Below are 17,858 nucleotides of genomic sequence, written 5' to 3'. Positions count from 1 at the left end.
TCTGTTATGGACCAGATAATAAATTTTTTTAGGCTTTATAGGACAGTCTTTATTATAACTACTCACCTCTGCCCGTATAGTATAAAAGCAACTGTAAATAAAATGTAAATGAATTAACATGTCCACATCTTAAGAAAAGTTTTCTATAGACAGTGAATTCTGAATTTCATTTAATGTACAAATGTGATAAAGTATTATTCTTCTCATTTTATTAACCACTGAAAAATGCAGTAATCACTGTTACCTTTCAAGGCCATCTAAAAACAGGCATTGGACTGCATTTGGCCCATGGACCATAATTTAATGATCCTGGATATAGATGCTTGTATGTGACTTATAGAAAGTCTTATATGTGACTTCAGGATTGTGAGACAAGTCCTTTTATTTTCTGTGGTCCAAAATAACTTCATTTTTGTTATTGTTAACAGAATCATGTACTATTTACCAGGATAGCTTGATATCTGAATATATTTTTAAGGAATAAGAAAACCACAGAGTTAATTCATATCACAAGACTACCAACTGATGGAATGGAACCAGTTATCAAAATGAGAGAATATAGTGGATGGTTTTACATTAAAATAAATAGAGGGAAATTAGAAAAAGTTAATTGTAGGTTATCTGGCCAGGGAAATTACAATATTTTGTTTCCTATTTTTCTCCATACCAGTTAATAATCTTAGATTTAGTTAACTCTAAGGTTTTAATATACCATTTCATGTGATAATATTAAGGACATGAATATCTGATTACATACCACTAAGTTTCCAATCACCATGACCATCATGTAAACAATAAGACACATAGCTTGGCCAGCGACTTCCATACAGTCCCACATGGTCTCTATCCACTCTCCACATAGGACACGGAACACGATCAGGAAGGAGTGAAAGAAATCATTCATGTGCCATCGTGGGAGAGAACAGTCATCATTGATCTTGCAGACACATTCCTTGTAACTTTTACCAAAGAGCTGCATGCCGACCACAGCAAAAATGAAGACGATGATGGCCAATACCAATGTGAGGTTTCCCAGCGCCCCCACTGAGTTACCAATGATCTTTATCAGCATGTTCAGTGTTGGCCACGATTTTGCCAACTTGAACACTCGGAGCTAAAAGTAAAGATAAAGCTTAACGTTAGTCATTATGAAAAAAGTTTTCAGTGTTTCCTAGCTTACTTTTTGTTCCAAATTTAAAATAGACTGTCATATAACTGTTATTTTTATTTGGCTTCAATCAATTATTTCTATTTTATATTTTCAATATTTCTAGTTTTCTCTGTACTTGCCACAATATAATTACAAAATACATCCTGGAAGAAGTGTTTAATTTTAGCTCAAGATTGCTGTAGAAGGTTCTTACCATGGTTTTAAGTGTTGATTTTTTTTTCAACTGGTACTTTATCGTTGATTTTTTTAAAGAATTTTATTTATTTATTTGACAGGTAGAGTTAGAGAAAGGGAGAGAGAAAGAGACAGAGAGAAAGGTCTTCCATCTGCTGGTTCACCCCCCAAATGGCCGCAACAGCCGGAGCTACGCCAATCCGAAGCCAGGAGCCAAGTGCCTCTTTCTGGTCTCCCAAGCAGGTGCAGGGGCCCAAGCACTTGGGCCATGCTCCACTGCCTTCTCAGGCCACAGCAGAGAGCTGGACTGGAAGAGGAGCAACTGGGACAGGAACCCGGTGCCCATATGGGATACAGGCGCTGCAGGCAGAGGATTAATCTAGTGCGCCACGGCGCCAGCCTCTATCATTGATTTTATTTTCTAATACTTTTATAATTTTTTTCATTTAGACATCTGAATTTAGCCCAATAATTTAGGGGTGAAATTTTCGGGGTGAAGTAGTCCATTTACTTTAATCTTTTTGTAACAGACAATAGTTGTTTGGAGGATAATGACTTAATCTCTAATTATCAAATCCATAAAGTTATGAGCTTATGTAAACCATAAGCTTTCACTGTGAAACAAATTATCACCTTAGTGAGTAAAGAAAATATATACTTCAGATAAGAACTGGATTTGTTTTCAGGATCCTAAAATTAAGATATACATTCAATTTTTACTGTTAAAATGCATTTGTTAATGAATGCTATTTTAGTAGATATCAATACCTTAATCTTGCCTTTAATTCTCATTCTCAAGAATCCCCAGATTTTCAATAATAAAGTAATGCATAGAACAAAGAAACATGTCTTTATTATAGAATATAATGGTAAGATTAGTTCATATTTACCAATCTGAATGATCGCAGAACAGACAATCCTTCCACATCTGCTAGAAAAAGCTCCACTAAACTTAGAGTCACAATAAGACTGTCAAAAACATTCCAGCCTACTTGGAAATACTCATACGGATCCATTGCAATTAGTTTTAAAACCATTTCAGCTGCAAAGATTCCAGTAAAGACCTAAGTGAGAAATACAATGTGTTTTGTATCATTACTTGAAGATATGGAATCAACATATGATGACAGTGAACAATGACTTATTTGTTTAGAAAACACTATTTTCCAAAGTGCTAGACAATTTACATAGTCATCTCATTTAATTCTATAAACTAGGTTATCACTATTTCTCTTGCTCTCATAAGCCTCATTGAGTTAAAAAGCTCTGTCCTCACAGTTCTCATTATGTTTAGATGGAATTTTATAAAAGCATTTTAAATTCAGAAAAGTAAGACGTTTGACAACACAGTTACTCTTTGAAAAAACATACAAGTCAACAGATTCTGAAAGAAAGAAAAGGGAAACAGATTGATATTGAAATTTGGAGCAAGTCCTTTTTCCTGATCTAAGTACTCTGAGAGCAATAAAGAACATGTCATCTCACTCTTTAAAGATTTATCACTAGAAGAGTAAAATGTATTTAATTGACACAGTGGAAGCTAAAGTTAGACTTCCAACGTTTTGACACAAAAATGCATTGCAAAACATCATTAATTCATGACACTGGTATCAAAGGACTCACTTAAAAAGGCAATCCTTGAAGACTTGTTTATGAATCATTCAGGCATGCTCTGACTCAAAGAATCTAACCAGAGAAAGTTCAAAGGATTACACTTGGGGCTGTAACTGTGAAAGACCATTTTAAAATAATGTAGCATCAAGAAGATTAAAATGGAGCATTTGAACATGTGGCTGTGGTAATATATAAGAAATACGGCAAATCCTCTTTAAGTTCACAGGGGTGCCTTCAACTCAGTGGAAAGAAACTGTTTTGCATGAACTGGACTTCCATGAACAAGTAGAAACTAACTGATCCTGCCTTTCCCCCAAAGATGAACAGAAAGAAAGGAATGCTAACTCAGAAAGTGTCGCTTCCCCTCTTCTTGGAGGAACGACACTAAACCCTGCCTAGGCTTCACATCCGAGTCACGGCACCATTATGTCGCTCCCCCTCTTCGTGGAGGAACGACACAGGACCCTGCGCTGTTCTTCTGTCTGCTCGGCCCTCCCCGGGTTTGCTGCTGGTTCTTCCCGGGTTGGCTGCCGACCCTTCCACCTCCGTGGAAGGGCAGTTCCCCCTGCCACATTCCCCACTTCCGCGGGGGAGCGGCACACCGCCGGCCGGCTCTCTCGGGGGCTGCACAGGTGTTCCTTCAGATAGATGTTCCTGGTGCATGTTGTCTCTCTCCTCCTTTATAGTCCTCTTCCGCCAATCCCAACTCGGCTGCCCACACGCCGAGTACGCTGCTCTCCCCCAATCAGGAGCAGGATCAGCTCCTGGAGGTCATCACTCAAGTTGGCAAGAGGCAGCTGCATAGAAGCTGTTTTCTCCTCTCCCAGCGCCATATTGTGGGAGAGCAGATGCATAGAAAAAGTCTTAATTCCAGTAACTCAGTCCAGTCCGAGTTGCTCCCCACAAGAAAGTTGAAATATTTAACTTCTGGATAATATTTGGAATATAGGTCTTATGCCACAGAACTAGTAAAAGGCAGGATCAGGATCAGGATTCAAATCAGATCTTTGGGACTCCAAAGACCCAGATATTTCACTACTGTTGTGTCAAACTAATGTATCCATGGTGTATGGGATGCTTAATTAAATTAAAAGGAAGCTGTAATGTGATTACACAATGAAAGAAAGCATGGAATTTTCAAAATGTTGCTCACAAGAAGTAGGCTGGCAGAAAGAAAAACAACAAACATTGTAACTCCAAAGGTGGTGACATATTGCAGAAATACGAGCAGTAAGTAGTGTTATTTATAGACTTCAACATGACAGCAATGTTATTTTGAAATAGTATATATGAGTATATATAGTATATATGAAATTTGACTTTGCTCATTGATTCATGTGGTAAATCCTAGATATGCAAGCTGCAGATACATCTGACTTAAGAAAAACAGAATCACAATGATGACAGCCATGATACTCACCAAATTCCCCACAACCAGAACATTTTTGAATTCTTCAGTCATTGGATGGTGCTCCATGGCCATAAATAATGTGTTCAAAACAATGCAAATAGTAATTGCAAGATCTACAAAAGGATCCATTACAATAATATAGATAAACTTTTTGAATTTTATCCAAAATGGAGAGCAATTCCAGATCAAGAATGTGTGTGCAAATCTGTACCACCATGATGGACATTTTTGTCTAGATTCTTCAAGTTCTGGAGGAAAAAAAACAATATAGAGAACATGCAGTTAATCATTGTATATTTTATTCCTAAGCAGAAGTAAATTCTAACATTCAAACAAGGCTTGTGATTTTCTTAATGTTTACTTATTTATTTATGTGCAAGGCAGAGAGACAGACACACGAGGAATCCATCCACTGATATATTCCCTCAAATACCCTCAATGGCTAGGACTGAGCCAGGTTGAAGACAGAAGCTGGGAACTCAATCCAGGTCTTCCACAGGTGTGGCAGGGATTCAAATATTTGAGCCATCATCAGCTGCCTCCCAGGGTGTGTATTAGCAAGAAGCTGGTGTCAGGAGCAGAACCAGGAATTGAACCCAGCACTCTGGCATAAGGTATGGCATTACTAGCAATGTCTCAACTGGCTCTACCAAATACCCACACCAAGGGATGAGATTTAGACTTTGCAAATGTAACAGGATTGTTTCTATGAAATCTTAGCATATTATGTGAAAGTTTTGTATCACATAACTGGATTAAGCACAAGTGAGAATGCAGTGAAATGAATGACTGAAAGCTAGTATGTGCGATTCTCTCAGAGAAAAATATACCTAATGTGACAGCAAACAGAACTGGCGTTTCCCTAGTGGAGAAATACATATTTTCCACAAAATATACATATTTTTCCTTGTGCATTTAATGCCACACAACAAGGAGACAATTCTGTTCCATGCAGAAAAAGTTCTTGGTAGCTCACAGGTAAAGACAATTCCAAAACCAAGATACCAAAATAATTTATGGAACGGCTCATGCAATAGACATTTCACACTATTTTTTTTTTATTTGATAGGTAGAGTTATAGACAGAGAGAGAGACAGAGAGAGAGAGGGAGGGAGGGAGGGAGAAAGGGAGGGAGAAATAGAGAGAAAGGTCTTCCTTCCGTTGGTTCACACCCCAAATGGCCGCTACAGTGGCACTGTGCCAATCTGAAGCCAGGAGCCAGGTGCTTCCTTCTAGTATCCCATGCAGGCGCAGGGGCCCAAGCACTCGTGCCATCCTCCACTGCCCTCCCGGGCCACAGCAGAGAACTGGACTGGAAGAGGAGCAACCAGGACTGGAACCAGTGCCCATATGGGATGCTGGCGCTGCAGGCGGAGGATTAACCAAGTGAGCCAAGACGCGGGCCAACATTTCACACTATTAACCCATTTGCTTCTGATCATAAATTTAGGTAGAAGTTTTGGCCCATGGTGGTTAACCCATGTTAAGTTATGACCTAGTATACACTGTGGCATAAGAGGATGGAAGCCAGCACATTTTTAAAAAACACTGGCACTCTTCGACTCTTGACTTATTAAACAATATTGAGAGACTAGGTACTCTCTAAGATCACACAGTGATAGGGTTGTGTGGCTGAGTTAACCTAGTGTTCCATATCAACTATTATTTATTTTTCAATTTTTATATTATCCAATACTTATTTGTAGTCAAAAATACCTTTAACCACTTTTAAGAACATAAAAAACTATTCTATCAGTATCTATTGGTTATCTTTAGCATTTCTTAAAGTGTGTGTGTGGGGTGTGTGTGTGTGTATATATATATATATATTCTTTGAATATATATATATATATATATCTTTTGAATATATATATATATATTCTTTGAATGCTTCCTAAGAACTTCATGTGCCTCTTTAAAGATGGCCAGGGGGGGCTGGTGCTGTGGTGTGGTACATTAAGCCTCCACCTGTGGCTCCGGCATCCCATATGTTCATGTTCCAGCTGCTCACTTCTAAACCAACTCCCTGCTGGTGTGCCTGGGCAAGCAGTAGAAGATGTCTCAAGTGCTTGGGCCCTTGCACCCACGTGGGAGATCCAGAAGAAGCTCCTGGTCCTGCTTCAGATCCACTCAGTTCCCATGTTATAGCCGTTTGGGGAGTGAACCAGCAGATGGAAGACCATTCTCTCTGTCTCTCCCGCTCTGTCTGTAACTCTGCCTCTCAAAAAAATAAATAAACTCATTAAAAGAAAAAGGCTGACCAGAATTCAAATCAATTTTTATTTAAGAATCTATATGATAAAGAGTATTATCACATACCTTCTACAGTGTTTGTTAGTATGCTTGCTCTACTCATAGCTCTTTGTCTAAGATGAGGATCATTCAGCATATCTTCTGAAAGGAGATAGGAACTGGAACGCCTTTTTTTGCGTATTTGGGTTGTACCCTGGGGAAAAAGGATGATTAATGAAAATATTATGAATAGAATTCTAATAAATTATAGGCACAAGATAAATCTGTGCTTCATTAGCTGTACTGAGTAATTGAAGTAGAGATTAATTTTTGAATTATGTCTCTGCTACTACTGCTTTTATATCATACCATTTATTAACTGTCTCAGGTTCAACATTTGTAAAATGGGGATAATAATGCTTTCTTTATATTCTTATGAGGATTAAGGGAGTTAATATTTATAAAATACAAATACAGCTGCTTTTATTATATTATCATCATGATCTATCTTCCTTAGTGTCCAATTTATTCAAATAATTTTACCATGTAAGAGTTCTACAGGAGAACAACTAAACGTGTTGTAGTGCTCTGTTTACAAAGGGATGGAACCTCAGTGTTCTCTGATAACTTACTGCAATTATTCTTTGTTGAAGTAATAATAGTAATGAAGTCTACAGTAATCACTTTCTTACTGGAGAGAACACCTCGTGAGCTAAGCTGAAAATTTGATGACAAATGACAGATTTTGCAAAGTGACAAAGTATAGTGAAATGGAGAACGCAAACTCCATCTGAAAGAGGCGCCCACAATTCTGCTCTAAAAATTGCTCCGAGCAGTAATATAAACTCAGGCATCCCAAGCATGTTCACTTTTACATGAAAGTATCTTATTTTTAAAGCTTAGATTTTAATTTAAATTTGAAACATTATGCTAGTTTGGTGCAGGCCAACACACACACATACATATTTATATATACACATATAAATAACTGCAATTTTATTCCTATCAACTATTTGTCTTCTTATATGTGATATGTGGTAGATAAACTTTACAAACATATACAGGTCTAGAGTTATATGTGTACAGACATACATGTGTGTTTACCAAACATATAGCCATAAATATGCACTTATGTATGTATATATCACATATTTTTTTATGTACAGACACATATGTAGAACTGAAAATGACGTTTTTCAGAAGTCTCTATACCCATGTTCTCTCTGGTATAGTCTCTAATTTACTGACTTTCCAGAAGCAAAGTTTTTTGTTTTTTTCTCCAAGTCATATTTGTTCAATAAACCAATTTATTTTGGGTACAGATAGGTTTCAGAACAGATAGGTTTCAGAACTAGAGATTATAATATTATAAAACATGGTATATAATACTATTATAACATGCTAATATTAGATTAGAGCAGATTATTAGTCATATAATGTTTTTATTTTGACTGTATATTTTGTTACACTTTTTTGTTTCTTGCTTTTCTATTGGTTCTTGAAAGTATCTGCTAATTTCTATACTTTTTGTTTTACTTTTAAGATTTATTGTGAAATTGATTTGTCTATGGTAAAAAACTCTAAAAATACTTCATTTAAAAGTTAGAAATAATCTCAAAATATGAGTTATATTTTATATATATTGCATAAATATTATACATTATATATTATATATTAAATAACCAATGAAAAACAAAACACAACAAAAGTCCAATTCCATACAAAGTTAGCATGCTCATTTCATAAGGAAAAATGTCTGGACAAAAGGGGTTAAGCTGTATCATGCAAGCATAGAGGTCACATATTCAACCTAAAAGTACATGCATTCATTCAAACTGAAATAGGTGTGTGGCCATGGCTTTGATGGAACGGTAATCTCAGTTGAGATGCTACATTTTCTTCAAATATGAATATATAAACATGTAGTATATGTTCAAAGTTTGTTGGCTTAGTCAAAGCTCCTGCTGACATTTACTATTAGAGCATAGTATAGAGAGCGGACTAAAGAGGTGTCCTGGAAACCCCAGGAATCAGTAAGACCTCACTTTCAAGCCTAATTGTTTTTCTCCAACTACCCAGTGACTCTCAAACTCCTGGAGTTGTTTTGAAGATTTTTTGTTTTTGTTTTTCTGTCTGCTTGCTTGTATAAATGAATATGTTTCAGTTACTTTGTTTTTCTTCATAGACGGTAACCAAATTTCTTTATAGAAAAGAGCCTATTATCAGTTCATAAGGTCAGCACTATCAATGCCTTTAATATCTGAAAATTGTCTAAATTAGTGATCTACAGTCAGCTAAAAATCAATAGATAAATGGTTATTTTTTAAATGAGATCATTGAATTAGACTCCTACAATGCATAGTATGAGTATTCAGTTAATGAGTTAACGATGTGTTTCTAAAGAAAGTGTTGTAAAATGCAGAGCCATTCACAGAACCAGAGAGAGAAGGTCCCTCCAGCAGAGAGAGTGACTGATGCAGGAAAAAGGGCTCAGCCATGCCTGAGCTATATAAAATGTCCTTACGCTGTCATCAGAAGTTGCCTTATCTATTATCACCTCTGGCAGAAGCTGTCCATTGGGGAGCATGAGGGCTGAGGGTCCATCAACCAGGGAGACCACACCATTGCAGTCCACGGCACTGTGCATCTTCCCGTTCATCTGCAGCATTGGGGGGGACCTACTGGCTTGGCTGAGGTTACTGCTGCGACGCTCCTGGGGTCTTTGGGGCACGAAGAGTGAGCCCCTTCTGCTCTCATTGTCTCCAAAAATGCTGTGCTCATCATCTGCAAATTCAGTCTCAGATCCTATATCTTTTCCTCGACCCTTGAAACTGAAAAGACTTGTTCTGCTGCTGCGCCTTGCAGAAAACAATGAACCACGAATGCTGAGTGGTGACTGCAAAACAGAGACATGAATGACATGTATGTGCTGTAACACTGCTGTAACACTTATTCAAAAACTAGAAGAACAAGCCATATATATATTTTTTTTTCTTGACAGGCAGAGTGGACAGTGAGAGAGAGAGACAGAGAGAAAGGTCTTCCTTTTGCCATTGGTTCACTCTCCAATGGCTGCCATATTATTCCCCCACTGAATCCTGTGTCCTTGTTGCTCCACTTTGGATCCCTCTCTCTCCTATTAGCCTGGGAAAAGCAGCAAAAGATCGCTCACGTGTTTGGGTACTTGCCACTCATGTGGGTGATCCAGAAAAAGCTCTTGGCTCCTGGCTTTGGCCTGTCTCAGCACTGGCTATTGTGGCCATCTGGGGAGTGAACCAGCACGTGAGCGATCTTTCTCTCTTTCCCTCACTCTCCCCAACTCTGGTTTTCAAATTAAATGAATCTTGAAAAAAAGAATTTGGTATTGATACCTGCTATATAATTTTCCTCATACCAATTGTTAAATTCCATAATAAATTGAAATTTTATTATTATTATTTTATTAATATAAAGGGAACAAATTTCATGCTAACTATAGGTGTGGTTCCAAGAAGAAAAACACACTTTTCTCCCTTTTGCAGCTCTCCCTCCCTCCCCTCTTTTCATCAGTTTTTACAAAAATGTAACTTTTTTCCACTCTAAATTTTCCTTTATTTTAAAGATTTATTTATTTATTTGAAGGGAAGAGTTAGAGAGAGGCAGAGAAAGAGAAAGAGGGAGGGAGAGAGGGAGGGAGGGAGGGAGGGAGGGAGGTCGGTCTTCCATCTGCTGGTTCACTCCCCAGACGGCCACAACAGCTAGAGCTGCAAAACCAGAGCTGGGCTAATCCGAAGGCAGGAGCCAGGATATTCTTCCAGGTCTCCCACATGGGTGCAAGGGCCAAAGGAATTGGGCCATCTTCCACTGCTTTCCTAGGCCATAACAGAGAGCTGGATCAGCCGAAACTTGAACTGGCACCCATGTGGAATGCCGGCACTCTACAGGTGGCGGATTTACCCACTGTGCCACAGCATCAGCCCCTCTAATATAAAAGACCATGCTATATGTTTTGCACAGCACCACTTTACAAATTTAGAGCCCAGTGGAAGTATACCAGAAATGACCTTTTAATACTAATGAGTTTACAAAGCCATGAAATATTAGAAGATGGGAAAAAGGATACCAAGACCAGAAATAGCCAGACTTATGTGACACATGTCCATAATAAACTGTTTCCATATACAATATTAATGAAGTTATTTGGGATTATTCAGTTAAACACACAGAAGCACTTCATATGTAAAGGATAAAGCGATAGGCATTATGGACAATGGCAAACGAGTATGACAAGGCCTTTGCCTTCAAATTACCTTAGACTGCTCTTGTCATACTTGTTTTTATTAATGTTGTATATTTTTAAGTTCTGTCTCTTAAAATACATTAAGGAACCTTTTGAAGAAGGAGAATCTATCTTTCATTTATTTCTATATTTATCTGGAAAAATCTTGCACATTTAAGAGTGGAAGTTAGAGATTTTAAATGAGGGCAAAGAACAGAATAATTCTGAACAGGGCAATGAACAGAAGATTCAGCCAAACGGAGAAGACAGAGGGGAAATCTGTATAATGGGGAGTGCTGCATTAGAGGGAGATGATTGAGTGATACCATGACAGGGGAAAAAGGAAGATGATTATTTCAGGTAGGGAAGAGTGTGCACTAAGCAATAAAGGCATGAAAGTAATAGGGTCAGGGTCATTAAGGAAGAGTGAACATTCTGATTTGGTGAACTAAGAATATCTGAAGATGGCAGAGATTATCTCAATAGATGCAAGGAAAATATTTAATAAAATATGATATCCTTTTATGATAAAAGAGAACTTCCACTTTGACTATGACCTTGTCTAAATAATTGGAGCTGGTGAACTCAAAAGGCTTCCATAGCCTTGGCAACTCATGACTAGAGCCTATGGTGATTACTGGCGCCATAAACAAGAGTTTCAATTTGTTAAGTTAACAACAGGAGTCACTGTGCACTTACTCCCCATGTAGGATCTCTGTCCTTAATGTGTTGCACAATGTGAATTAATGCTATAACTGGTACTCAAATAGTACTTTACACTTTGTGTTTCTCTGTGGGTGCAAACAGTTGAAATCTTTACTTAATATATGCTAAATTGATCTTCTGTAAATGAAGATAATTGAAAATGAATCTTGATGTAAATGGAATGGGAGAGGGAGTGGGAGATGGGACGGTTGTGGGTGGGAGGGAGGTTATCGGGGGTAAAAAGCCATCGTAATCCAAGAGCTGTACTTTGGAAATTTATTAAATAAAAGTTAAAAAAAAAGCAAAAAAAAATCTTAAGTAAATTGGGTATGGAAGAAACATTCCCCACACAATAAAGGCAATTTATGACAAACCCACATCCCGCTTCATATTGAATGGGGAAAGTTGGAAGCATTTCCACTAAGATTCACAACCAGACAAGGATGCCCATTTCAACATTGCTATTCAGTATAGCTATGTAAATTTTGGACAGACATTAAGCAAGAAAAAGAAATCAAAGGGATACAAATTGGAAAGGAGAAGTCAAAATATCCCTGTTTGCAGAAGACATGATTCTATAGATAGGGTAACCAAAAATTCTACTAAGAGACTAATGGAACTCATTCAGGTTTGGCAAAGTTGCAGAATATAAAAATCAACATTCAAATTTCAATAGCCTGTGTGTACACAAACAGTACCATGGCTGAAAAAGAACTTATTAGATCAGTCCCATTCACAATAGCTACAAAACTTTAAATATCTTGGGAAAAATTTAACCAAGGAAGTAGAAGATCTCTATGATAAAGATTACAAAACATTAGGGAAAGATATGAAGAAGGCACCAAATGATGCGAAAATCTGCCATGTCTATGGACTCAAAGAATCAATATCATCAAAATGTCAATACGGGGCCAGCACTGTGGTATAGGAGGTTAAGCTGCTGTCTGCTGTGCCACCATCCCATATAGGCACCAGTTTGAGCCCCAGCTACTCTACTTCTGATCCTTGCTAATGGCCTGGGAAAAAAGTGCAGGATAGCCCAAGTGCTTAGGCCCCTCGGCCCATGTTAGAGACCCAGAAGAACCTCCTGGCTCCTGGCTTTAGATCAGCTCAGCTCTGGCCATTGCGGCCATGTGGGGAGGGAATCAGTGGAAGGAAGATCTCTCTGTCTCCCTCCCTTTCTATAATTTTGACTTTCAAATAAGTAAATAAATAACAAAAAATTTCAATACTGCACAAAGCAATTTACAGATTCAATGTAATCCCAATCAAAAATCCAAAAATGTTCTCAGATCCACACACACAAAAAAAAGACCTTAAAATTCACATAGAATCACAAGCAGCCTAAATAGTTAAAACAATCCTACAATAAAAATAGAGCAAGAGGCATGACATTCCCAGATTTCAAGACATATTATTGGGCAGTTTTAATGAAATCAGCCAGGTTCTGGCACAAGAATATACATGGGCAACAATGGAACAAATTAGAAACCCCAGAAATTAATCCATGCATCTATAATAAACTATTTTTGACAAACAAACCAAATATCACTCCCTAGTGAAAGAACTCTCTCCAACAAATGGCGCTGTGAAAACTGCATTTCTACATGCAGAGGTAAGAAACAATTCCCCTACCTTACATGTTATACAAAAATCAACTCACAATGGATCAGGGATCTAAATCTAAGGCCTGAAACTATCAAATTACTAGAGGAAAACACAGAGAACATTATGCAATACATTGACATAAGCTTGACTTCTTGGAAAAGATATCAGATGCACAGGCAATAAAGGTAATAATAGACAAATGTGATTACTTCAAACTAAGAAGTTTCTGCACAGCAAAGCAAACACTCAATAAAGAGGCAACTGGCAGCCTAGGAGAACATATTTTCAAACTGTACATCTGATAAAAGATTGATAGCCAGGATATATAAGGAGCTCAAGAAACTCAACAACAGACGGAGTTCCAAGATGGCAGAGTAGGGAGGAGCTTACTGCTCTAGTCCAGGAGAAAATAGTTTAAAAAAAGTGAGGAGAGTGTAATCTCAGGAAATAGGGAGAAAACAGCAGAGAAAACTCTGTGCAGATTAGAGGGACACATTGGAACTACATGGAGGGTGTGGATGCCCACAACTCCTGACTCCAACAGCCAAGAGTCTATGCAACAGCATTGGAAAGTGAGGTGAGACTAGACCACAGCAACTCAAGCCATTGGCACTAAAGCTGCAGGAAGTGCCTAGAGCGAACCCAGCTTGGAGCCCTGTGGGGGACAGTGTAACTGTCAAAAGAGAGGGGGAAAAATGGAGGGATACATTTCTCTCTCCCTGCTCACTTTACAATGATGTCCTATAACAAGCCCAAAGAGCAGGTGCAATTTTGGATATACATAACAGCTGTGCCAGTTCATGTTCACACCTAGCAACCAACCAAGTGTGGACTCCGGACTCTGGTCAGGAGAATTCATGGGACTGGAAGCTTGTGATTGTGGGAGGCTTCTATGCCAGGACTGTGAAAAAACTGAGGCTGTGTGGGAGGACTCACCGTGCGGCTGGGACTTTGGGCAGTCACTGTTGGAGACTCCACACGCTCAGGGCTTCCTGGTGAGGGACATTGCTGGGAATCTGAACTTAAAGTGAAGACTGCACAGATCCTTTGTGTGGTCCTTGGGGCAGACAGATGACTATTGCACCCACTGGGGCAAGGGCTCAGGCACTGGTCTCCTTTGAGGAGAAGAACTCAGCTGAGCAGAATAAACTTCCCTTCTGGTTGAAAAAAAAAAAAGAGGCGATTTACCCTGCCAAATCCAGCTGTGTCACCTTAGACATGCCCTTCATCCTGGAGAACTGAACAGAGCTCCTCAGCCACACCCACTACAAGGCTCTAGATATTCACTGAAATTAGATAATTTACTTATCTACAGAGGCATACTACAAAGATGAAAGCCACCACAGAAAAAAAAAAAAAGGAACAAACAAGTACCTCCACAAATGCCGAACAACAAACACATCAATTCAAGAAACAAGGATAAGAAAGACAACATAATGCTCTCAAAACAAAATAACACTTCAATACTAGATTGTGAAGATGATGAGATGGAAGAAATGCAAGAAATTGAATTCAAAAATTCATCACAAGATTACAGAGAAGTAATCAGAAGCAAATGCACAAACTACTGAAATTTGTACAGGATGAAAGAAAATTCTCCGAAAATTCTCCTATGAAATTGAGATCTTAAAGAGAAATAAAAATGAGATGCATTCAACAGCATAAAAATACATTAGAAAACCTTAACAACAATATTGGTGATGCAGAGGAAAAGATATCAGACTTAGAAGACAAATCACAGTAAAGTATACAGTGAAATCAAAAACAAGAAGAGGAAATTAGAAAACTAAAAAACACTGTTGGGAAACACAATATACTATCAAACAACCCAACATAGGCGTTCTAGGAGTTCCTGAAGGTATGTAAAGAGAGAAAGGATTAGAAGGCCTTTTTAGTGAAAGAACAACAGAAAACATCTCTAATTTAGAGAAAGAAAGGACATCCAAGTACAGGAGCACATAGAACTCCTACTAGACATGACCAGAAAAGATCTTCACCATGACAGACTGTAATCAAACTCACCAAAGTAAAACATAATGAAAAGATTCTAAAATATGCATGAGATAAATGCCAGATTACTTTCAGGGGATCTCCAATTAGACTCACAGCAGACTTCTCATAGAAACCCTATAGGCTAGGAGAGAATAGACAGATATATTCCAAGTCTTTAGAGAAATAGACTGTCATCCCAGAATAGTATACCCTGCAAACCTCTCATTTATGAATGAAGGTGTATAAAGACCTTCCAAGACAAACAGAAATTGAAAGAATTTGTCACCACTCATCCAGCCCTACAAAAGATACTTAAGGATGTGCTGCACACAGAAACACAGAAACATGGTCATCACTATGAAAGAAGGTAAAAGAAGAACATATCTCAGTAAAAGTTCAAAGAAAATACAAAGTAAAAAATGAGAATATTTTTGGAAAAATTGCAGGGTAAAGTCATTACTTATCAATAGTCAACCCTAATGTACATGATCTCAATTCCTCAACAAAGAGGCATACAGACTGAAAGTGAAAGGATAGAAAAAGATATTCCATGACAACCGAAACCAAAAAAGAGCTAGCCGGCGCCGTGGCTCAATAGGCTAATCCTCCACCTTGCGGCGCCGGCACACCGGGTTCTAGTCCCGGTTGGGGCGCCGGATTCTGTCCCGGTCGCCCCTCTTCCAGGCCAGCTCTCTGCTATGGCCAGGGAGTGCAGTGGAGGATGGCCCAGGTGCTTGGGCCCTGCACCCCATGGGAGACCAGGAAAAGCACCTGGCTCCTGGCTCCTGCCAGGATCAGCGCGGTGCGCCGGCTGCAGCGGCGGCCATTGGAGGGTGAACCAACGGCAAAAGGAAGACCTTTCTCTCTCTGTCTCTCTCTCTCACTGTCCACTCTGCCTGTCAAAAAAAAAAAAAAAAAAAAAAAAAAAGAGCTGGTGTAGCCATCCAAATAGCAGACAAAATAGACTTAACACAAAACTGTTTAAAGAGACAAGGAAGGTCACTATTTAATAAGGCATCAATTCAACAGGAATATGTAACTATTATAAATGTATATGCACCTAATTACAGGGCACTTGCCTATTTAAAAGAAATGCTAAGAGATCTAAAGGGGGACACAGACTCCAATACAATAGTAATTAGGGACTTCAATACCCTACTTTCAGCAATGGACAGATCAACTAGACAGAAAATTGGCAAGGAAACAGCAAATTTAATTGACACTATAGACCAAATGGACCTAACAGATAGCTACAGAACTTTTCATCCTACAGTTGGAGAATAAACATTCTTCTCAGCAGTGCATGGAGCTTTCTCTTGGACTGACCACATACTAGGTCATAAAACAAGTCTCAGCAAATTCAAATAATTGAAACCATACCATGTGTCTTCTCAAACTTCAATGGAGTGAAACTGAAAATGAGCAACTCAGGAATCCCTAGAGCATATGAAAACACATGGAGACTAAAAACATGCTTATGAGTGAATTGTGGTTCATAGAAGAAATCAAGAGAAATCAAAAAAATGTTGAGAAACAAATGAAGACAACACAACATATCAAAACTCATGGGATGCAGCAAAAGCTGTGTTAGGAGGAAAGTTTATAGCAATTGGTATCTACATCAAGAAACTGGAGAGGCACCAAATAAATGAGCTATCAATGCATCTCAAGGATCTAGAAAAACAACAGCAAACCAAACCCAAAACTAAGAGTAGAAATTAAAATTAGAGAAGAAATCTAAAAAATATAATCCAAAAAGACAATATAAAAGATCAGCAAAATGAAAAGCTGGTTTCTTGAAAAAAATTGACACACCATTGGCCCAACTAATCAAAAAAAGGAGAGAGAATACCCAAATCAATTAAAACTAGAGATGAAAAGGAAAATGTAACAACACATACCAGAGAAATAAAAAGAATCATCATACAAAGAGCTGTATGCCAACAAACTGGAAAAACTAGAAGAAATGGATAGATTCTTGGACACATATAACCTACCTAAATTGAGCCATGAAGACATAAAATACCTAAATAGACCCATAACCAACATGGAAATTGAATCAGTAAAAAGGGTACTCCCCACAAAGAAAAGCCCAAAACTGGATGGCTTCACTACTGAATTTTACAAGACATTTAAAGAGAAACTAACTCCAATACTTTTCCAGTTATTCAAAACAATCAAAATGAAAGGAATCTTCCCAAATTCTTTCTTGAATCTAGCATAACCTTAATTCTTAAACCTGAAAAATATGCAATGGAGAATTACAGACCAATTTCCCTGATGAACGTAGTTACAAAAAATCCTCAACAAAATTCTAGTAAATTGATTCCAACAACACATCAGAAGTTCATCCACCCAAACCATGTAGGCTTTATCCCTAGTGTGCAGAGATGGTTCAATATTCACAAATCAACCAATGTGATACATTACACTGACAAACTGCAGAACAAAAACCATATGATTATCTCAATAGATGCAGAGAAAACATTTGATAAAATGCAACATACTTTCATGATGAAAACTCTAAGAAAATTGGGTTTAGAAGGAACATTCCTCAGCATAATGCAGGAAAATTAAGACAAATCCATGATCAGCATCCTATTGAATAGGGAAAAGTTGGAAGCACTTCCCCTAAGATCCGGTACCGGACAAGAACGTGCATTCTCACCATGGCTATTCTATATAGTCCTGGA

The 17,858-nt window shown here is 38.1% G+C and overlaps 1 protein-coding gene across 3 annotated transcripts in view; it reads right to left on the bottom strand.

Annotated features, from left to right (window-relative positions):
* SCN9A (sodium voltage-gated channel alpha subunit 9) overlaps positions 1-17,858 on the bottom strand; it is a 185,835-nt gene that overhangs the window by 63,090 nt on the left and 104,887 nt on the right. For all 3 annotated transcript variants that reach the window (XM_017342620.3, NM_001082358.1, XM_070069809.1), the window contains 5 exon segments: positions 9,127-9,498; positions 6,690-6,816; positions 4,380-4,618; positions 2,236-2,409; positions 758-1,114 (listed from right to left, as the gene is read on the bottom strand). In XM_017342620.3, the coding sequence (XP_017198109.1) occupies positions 758-1,114; positions 2,236-2,409; positions 4,380-4,618; positions 6,690-6,816; positions 9,127-9,498 (1,269 nt within the window).

The sequence above is a fragment of the Oryctolagus cuniculus genome, chromosome 3 (assembly GCF_964237555.1).
Source record: "Oryctolagus cuniculus chromosome 3, mOryCun1.1, whole genome shotgun sequence".
Taxonomy (NCBI): Eukaryota; Metazoa; Chordata; class Mammalia; order Lagomorpha; family Leporidae; genus Oryctolagus; species Oryctolagus cuniculus.
The sequence above is the reverse complement of the archived record's forward strand: the minus strand, read 5'-3'. Positions and strand labels throughout refer to the sequence as shown.